General features: G+C 62.4%; 1 protein-coding gene across 1 annotated transcript; it reads left to right on the plus strand.

Annotated features, from left to right (window-relative positions):
• Positions 1 to 4073: 4073 nt before the first annotated feature.
• LOC105719823 (uncharacterized) lies at positions 4074 to 5599 on the plus strand. The gene is made up of 6 exons (XM_064370304.1): positions 4074 to 4098; positions 4162 to 4274; positions 4356 to 4490; positions 4585 to 4701; positions 4789 to 4915; positions 4994 to 5599. Exons 1-6 carry the CDS (start codon positions 4074 to 4076, stop codon positions 5287 to 5289), a joined length of 813 nt encoding a protein of 270 aa, XP_064226374.1. The 3' UTR covers positions 5290 to 5599.
• The last annotated feature ends 1529 nt before the right edge of the window (positions 5600 to 7128 follow it).

Here is a 7128-nt window from a genome sequence, read left to right on the forward strand (position 1 = left end):
GGGCTTCTGTGTAGCATGTGGGCATTTCCAGAGGCTCCCCATCCGGTCTCACAGCTCTGATGGCGCGGAATTAGTTCTAAGTATGGAGTCAGCCACACGGCGGCAGTGCAGGCTCACACATCACAGCGCAAGCCCACCCCTGCCGGGGTTCGCCCGCGGAAATGTCCCGGATCACCCAAGGCAGGCGTCGCAGGGTTCACAGGGGTCGTCAGGGACAGGACACTCGTGTGAGTCATATCACACTGTATGTCTGATTCACCCCGGGGTGCACTGTTGAAGGCTGGGGAGATGGGAGGAGATACTTGGGGGACAATGAGGTGCCCCTGTTCCGTGGATGATGAGGCTCTCAGACTCAGCCTGAGACCCTTCTCACAAGGTCTTTGGCAGGCACAAGAGCCTGGGGGCTTCTGTGTAGCATGTGGGCATTTCCAGAGGCTCCCCATCCGGTCTCACAGCTCTGATGGCGTGGAATCGGTTCTAAGTGTGGAGTCAGCTGCACGGCGGCAGTGCAGGCTCACACGTCACAGCGCAAGCCCACCCCTGCCGGGGTTCGCCCACGGAAATGTCCCGGATCACCCAAGGCAGGCGTCTCAGGGTTCACAGGGGTCGTCAGGGACAGGACACTCGTGTGAGTCATATCGCACTGTGTGTCTGATTCACCCCAGGGTGCACTGTTGAAGGCTGGGGAGATGGGAGGAGATACTTGGGGGACAATGAGGTGTCCCTGTTCCATGGATGATGGAGCTCTCAGACTCAGCCTGAGACCCTTCTCGCAGGGTCTTTGGCAGGCATAAGAGACTGGGGGCTCCTGCGTAGCATATGGGCATTTCTGGAGGCTCCCCCTCCGGTCTCAGCTTTGATGGTGCGGAATTGGTTGTAAGTGTGGAATCAGCCGCGCGGCAGCAGTACAAGCTCACATATCACAGCTCAAGCCCACCCCGGCTGGGGTTCGCCCGTGGAAATGTTCCGGATCACCCGAGCCAGGCGCCGCAGGGTTCACGGGGGTCATCTGGGAATAGGACACTCATGTGAGCTGCACCAGGTCTTCAGGTCGGCCCATATCGGCAGCCCTGCATCTGTAGCCCTGTGGCCACAGGTCACACTCTGAGCCCTTTAGTGTCATGGGACTCAAGTCATGCCTACTCACGTGATGATCACAGCATATTCTGCCAAAATCTTACATCCATCCCAGAGCACATATCCAACTCCATCTAAGGACAGCCCCCAAATCCAAGCCTTTTACTAAACTGGCATATGCTTCCCCAGTGAACACTCTGAGCTCCTCAGCCCTTAGTGGCCAGACATTAACATTCCCATTCAAAGCAGGTTTGAGATGCTAATTCAGGAGCTTCAGATGCTAAAGAGCTGGGAGTGCCACCACTGCTTTGCTCTGGGGTCCAGGGTCCTTGTGTTTCCGGAGATAATCCGCTAACGTGGGTGCAGCAGACACCCCACGGTTTGTGGAATCGGGACAGGGCGGGGACCCTGATGGGGTTAGTATGCTCTGTGGTGTGGGTGTGCTTCTCTGCTCCACGCTCAGGGATCGTCCTGCCGGCCGGCAGTAGTTACCCGCGGAGAGGTGCATTACCCTACTGGTGTTCCCTGTGCCCGCGCATTGCTGGGAGTGAAATTCCAGGGCAGCACCTGGAGCAGGAGTGAGGGCTCTGGGGAGCTGCCTTGACTGGCGCGTTTGTATTTCCAGAGTCTCCCAAGGGTTTAGGGTGCCGTCCCCAACCAACCCATCCTCCAGCGATGGTGCAGAATCAACTGCAGCTAAGGAGACAGAAGTGGCCGGGAGGCGGCAGTGGTGACTCGCGTCGCAGTCTGAAGGTGACCAAGGCTGGACTCCACTTTTGGCAAAATGTAGGGGTCTGCCTCGGTCTCCTAACACGGGGGTCAAATTCATGGAAAAGCCTTCTCAGCAAGCCAGCACCCAGCCCCTCCCGGGAGGGCCGTAGGAGCAGAGGGTTTGCTGAAGGCACGGCCAGCCCTTCCACATCCCAGAGGCCCTGCTGGGTGGTTGGACCATGAACTCTGGGTCCCTTGGCCCTGGTTCCCCCCAACACCACAGCTTCGATACTCTAGACTCAGGTGAGCCCCATGGACCGCAGGACCCCAACAACTCTCCCCAGAGGCCAAGGTGGTCACCCCTGGACCCACAGCGGGGTGGCTGGGGGAGTCAGAGCTCTCTGGTCTTCACTCCCTTCCCAGCAGTGGTACCCGCGGGGGGCCTGGGAGAGGCTGTGAGGCCTCCAGCCGCTTGTCAGTAGAGTGCGCCCGCGAGCTGTGAGCCTGGCAGGGCAGCGTGCGGTCTTCAGATGGGAAAGTGGCAGCAAAGGAGACCTGGGTGCGCAGTGGGCTATGGGGACTCTGTCCTGCGGATGCCGCAGTGACGCACAAGCTCAGCCAACTGGACGGGAATTGGGCTAGGGGCTGGCACCGTGCCCACAGGGGCGTTTGCAGCGCTTCCCTCTGCCCCTCAACACCCCCCACTCTCCAGGAACCATACCCCGTGGACTTCCGGGACCCCTAGAGTGAACGTGAGGTCTGAGCTGTGGTGGTGGCGGAAGGGGCTCTGTGTGCCATCTGAGTCCTCAGGGACATGCTGCTGGCCCCCAGTCCTGTGCAAAGTGTGTGCGGGGTGCAGGGAGAGGGAGCAGCAGGCATGTAGTCCCTGGAGGGGAGGCAGCAGTCTTGGAAGGAGAAGTCCTTGACCCAGAGGGAGCCGATAGGGGCGATGCCAGGCTTTGTTTCCAGATGCCAAAGTAGGGGTGTGGGGAAGCTGTCTTTGGAGAATTCCAGGATGGGTGCAGGGTGAGAGAGACGTGTGCTGGAACTGTCCAGGGCGGAGGTGGGCCCCGCGGGGGCCCTCGGGAGGGCCCTGCTCTGATTGGCCGGCAGGGCAGGGGCGGGAATTCTGGGCGGGGCCACCCCAGTTAGAAAAAGCCCGGGCTAGGGCCGAGAAGCAGGGTGAGGGAGGGGGTGGGAAGGGTGGGAGGGGTGGGGGGTAACGGGGGAAACTGGGGAAGCTGGGGAAGCGGGGAACCGAGGGGCAACCAGGGAAGATGGGGCGCTGGAGGAGAGTGTGTGGGAGCCAAGGAGCACCTTGGACATCTGGAGTCTGGCAGGCGTGATGGGTGGAGGGCTAGCTCGGTGGAGGGCTGGTGGGTCCTGGAGACAGGGCAACATCGGCTGGGGGCGATGGGTCCGAGCTAGGGCTGGAGAGAAGGGGGAGCCAGACATTCATCCCGGTCACTTTTGGTTTTCAGGACGTGGCAGCTGGTTGGACGAGGGGAACTGGTGGGCAGGGTTTGATCCCAGGGCCTGGGCAGCGGAGGCGTAGCTGGCAGCAGCGGGCAGGTGAGAGCCCTGTCTGCCGGGCAGGTGAGTCCCTTCCCCTCCCCGGGCCTCGTGTACCCGACCTTCTGAAAGAAGGAGGTTTAGGGGATCGAGGGCCAATGAGGAGAAGTAGATGCCCGCCCGGCAGAGGGGCAGAATGGGGGCAGGAGAGTTAGCAAAGGTGACATCTTCTCGGGGGGAGCCGAGACTGCACAAGGCTGGGGGGCTGTGGGCCCATCCCAGGCAGAAAGAGCATGAGGGCCAGGAGGGAGCACAGAGGCAGCCAGCGAGGAGTCCAGCAGGTGGGGTGGCACCCCAGCCCGGGGTCAGACAGGAGCGAAGCGGGGGACACAAGACGGAGGGGTCCCCAGCTGCCACACTCACCCACTGTAATTCATTTAGTAGAGGGCACAAGGGCAGCTCTGGCAGGGCCTTCTCAGGCCAATGCCAGAGCCTCGAAGGCTGGAGAGAGAGCGGGAAGGCAGGCAGTGCTCGGGGAGCCGCAGCAGGATGTCACCAGGAGGGCGAAGCGGCCGTGGGAGGGGGGTCCCGGGACATTGTGCAGCGAGGAGGCTGCAGGGGCCCCGCCCGCGGGCGCCGTTCCCACGAGGCACTGCGGCCCAGGGTCTGGTGCGGAGAGGGCCCACAGTGGACTTGGTGACGCTGTATGCCCTCACCGCCCAGCCCCTGGGACTGGCTTGACAGACAGTACAGCATCCAGGGGAGTCAAGGGCATGGGGCGAGACCAGACTAGGCGAGGCGGGCGGGGGGGGAGTGAATGAGTGTTCTCAGGAGGGAGGCGGGCACAGGCAGGGTGAGGAGCGCAGCGGGCGGCGATCGTGGGGTACTGGCCTCCAGAGCCCGTGGCCAAGGCGGGCCTCGCGGGCAGCGATGGAGCAGGGATCGGTGCCTCGGCGTTCGGGCTGGAGACAAGGGTGAGTTTTTCCTCCTCTGCCCGCCTCAGCCTCCACCCAGTGCTTCCCACACCACCAACACCTTTCTCATCCTCCCCACAGCCAGGTCTCCAGCTGGGGTGGACGAGCCCACCAGCCGCCGAAGGCCAGGACGCCAGGTCCGGCGGACGTGCGGAAAGGGACGTGACATGGTCCGGAGTGACGGCGAGCACAGGGGAGGCGTGTCCGGCCTTCCTGGTGAGCATGTCCGCCCTCCCTGCTCGGGACTCAGCCCTGCCCTACCTGCCTGGCCGAGCCGCCATCTCACTGCCCCCACCTCTGTCTTCTACAGAACATCTTCGGCTGGTGGAGCAGACTGCGGCAAGAAGCGGGTCTCTTCCTTGACTTCCCCAACGGGGTCGGCACACTACTGCCGGTCTTTGGACTCCCAGAACCCACACAATGCAAGGTGCGGGGCCACCTGCCACACCTGTTGCGGGGGTTGGGGGTCACGCTGCAGGAACTCAGTGGGACCTCACTCCTTCCCCACCCACAGAAATGGTGCTACCCAGCTCACGCCTGGGCCTTTGAATCCGGAAACGTCTGCGAGTACCTCTTACTGACAACAGGAATACTGCACTTTAAACCACTGCACACCCTCACTCAGGAATCGGCTCCGGAAGGTGAGCACTGGCACTCCTTCTGAAAGCCTTCAGGCCCCCAGCACCCTGGCCCCCTGACCCACATGTCGCTATCTGCAGGTGAAGCCGAAGGAACTAGACCTCATCAACCCAACACCAAAGACACCATTGGAACAGCAGCGCCCGCAGCACCCACCCCCCACCAGCGACTCCATCTTTGTGGCCACCCCCTGCCGTGGACGGTTGACCACCAGCCACCACGTCATCCCAGAGCTGAGCTCCTCCAGTGGGATGACCCCGTCCCACCACCTCCCTCTTCTTTATCTTCATCCTTCTGTCTCTTTGCATCGATCTTTCCTGACTTTCTTCCTGAGAGATTCAAAGCCTCCACAACTCTGTTCCCCCGTCCCTTCTGAATTAATTTGCACTAAGTCATTTGCACTGGTTGGAGTTGTGTAGACGGCCTTGAGTCTCCGTGCGAGTGTGTGTGAGTGAGAGCCACCTTGGCGAGCGCCCGCCCAGGACCCGGCCGCCCTCCAACTGGGCCGGGTGACTGGGTGCGGGTCGTGTGCGTGAGGCCTCGCCCACCCTCACCTAGTCTGGAGGCTCCCGCATCAAGGAGCAGCCTTGAAGCATTCCATTACGCCCCATCTCGCTCTGTGCCCCTCCCCACCAGGGCTTCAGCAGGAGCCCTGGACTCATCATCAATAAACTCTGTTACAGCAAGTGGTCTCAGGGTCTTTGGAATCCGGGCTGTGGGCCTGATGTGGGGGAGGCCAGCCTTGGAGGGGGGTTGGGGGAGGAGGAGGGGGAGAATATGAAAAGGGGGTGGGGGTTCCAGGGTGGGGGATCCTGGGATGAGTGCAGCACAGCACACACAGGGAAGGGTTGCTGAGGTGGGGGGAGCAGAGGGGGTGTGGACATCAGGGGTGCAGGGCAGGCGGGCACCACGCAGGACAGTGGGGGAGGGGCCAGGGGTTCCACAGAGAGCGCGGGGCCTGGGCTGGCAGAGGGGTCCTGGGTTCTGAGGCAGGGGTCAGGCACCCCCAGTGAGTTCCTCCTGCCACCCCAAAGTCCCATCAGAATGAACCTTGGTGCTGGCCCAGACCCCTGAGGCGTGGGCTAGGTGACTGGGGAAGGGCTGGCTGTGGCCGCTGTGGGAGGGCCACAAGGTGCTCTGGGTGACCCCACCCCTGCAGGGTCCCGAACCCCCAGCCCATGCAGACATTCACTGTCCCCTTCCCGCTCCCCTTCTGCTGTGGGTGGGAACTGGGGCCACCCCAGAGGGACGGACCCCCACAGGGAGCCAGTGGGTGGGGATGGGAGCTGGTGGGCTTCTCAGTATGCAGGGTGCCAGGGGCTGGGGGCCGGGAGCCGGGAGGAAGAAGGAAGGAGTTGACGGTGGCCACAGGGAGGAGGAGCGGGAGGAGTGGGAGGGCCCAGGGTGAGGGGCGCTCGGGGTCTTTCACTGGGGTCTAGCTGCTGGAGCCCCAAGAACCCCAGTGTGCAGGGGTTTGCCCCCTGGGTGCCAAGGCAGCCCACTCAGGGTTCAGGGACAGCGTCCCCACAGTGGCCAGAGGCCAGGAGCTGCCTCAGCCAGGCCTCCCAGCTCCCGGGCCCTTGCTGTACAGGCGCTGGGAACATGGGGCAGCCTTTGGAAATAAGGCTGGGGTCCCAACCTCCCCATTCCTTCCCCCTCCCCGCTACCCTCCACCCCCATTCCCAGTGCTCAGAGCTGTCAGGAAAATTCCTCCCCGACTGACAAAGAACAGACAGGAAGGCGGTTAGGGACGCCCCTCCCCTGCTGGCCCGCCGGCCTTGGGGTCTCAGTGTCCTGGGCGGAAGAGCAGGGTGGGTCCTCACACCCCTTGGGTCTGGCCTCCCCCCGCACCCTCTCTTGTACCCTCACCACCCGACTGTGGGCCCTGGGGTCTGTCAGAGACCCAGGGTTTCCAGGAACACACTTGTGTGCTAAAACCTGGGGGCAGTAGCCCCCAGGAGGCACATAGGCATCCGGAGAAGGAGTTTCTTGAAGCCTCTGGGATGGTGCCCCTGGGGCTGCCGCCATCTCACAGAGGAGGTCAGAGGTCGCTGGGGCCAGCCCAGGGTGAGGCCACATTCATCTTCCTGACCCTACAGGCCAATTTGACTTACCCAAGTGGGTTTTTGCCGGCAGGATGAAGTAACACGTCCATTACATGTCAAGAGTTAGGTCTATAAACGGCCTTTATTATAAACATCCAGCTCTGCCAGGA

The sequence above is a fragment of the Aotus nancymaae genome, unplaced genomic scaffold, assembly GCF_030222135.1.
Source record: "Aotus nancymaae isolate 86718 unplaced genomic scaffold, 86718_ANA_hifiasm-v0.15.2.pri h1tg000106l, whole genome shotgun sequence".
NCBI lineage: Eukaryota > Metazoa > Chordata > Mammalia > Primates > Aotidae > Aotus > Aotus nancymaae.

Bases quoted from the DNA above. Each gene is read 5' to 3' on its own strand.
- LOC105719823 (XM_064370304.1), top strand. From the start codon at position 4,074: ATGGGGCGAGACCAGACTAGGCGAG. The intron at 4,275-4,355 runs GTGAGTTTTTCC...TCCTCCCCACAG, and splicing joins CGTTCGGGCTGGAGACAAGG to CCAGGTCTCCAGCTGGGGTG. The intron at 4,702-4,788 runs GTGCGGGGCCAC...CCCCACCCACAG, and splicing joins CAGAACCCACACAATGCAAG to AAATGGTGCTACCCAGCTCA.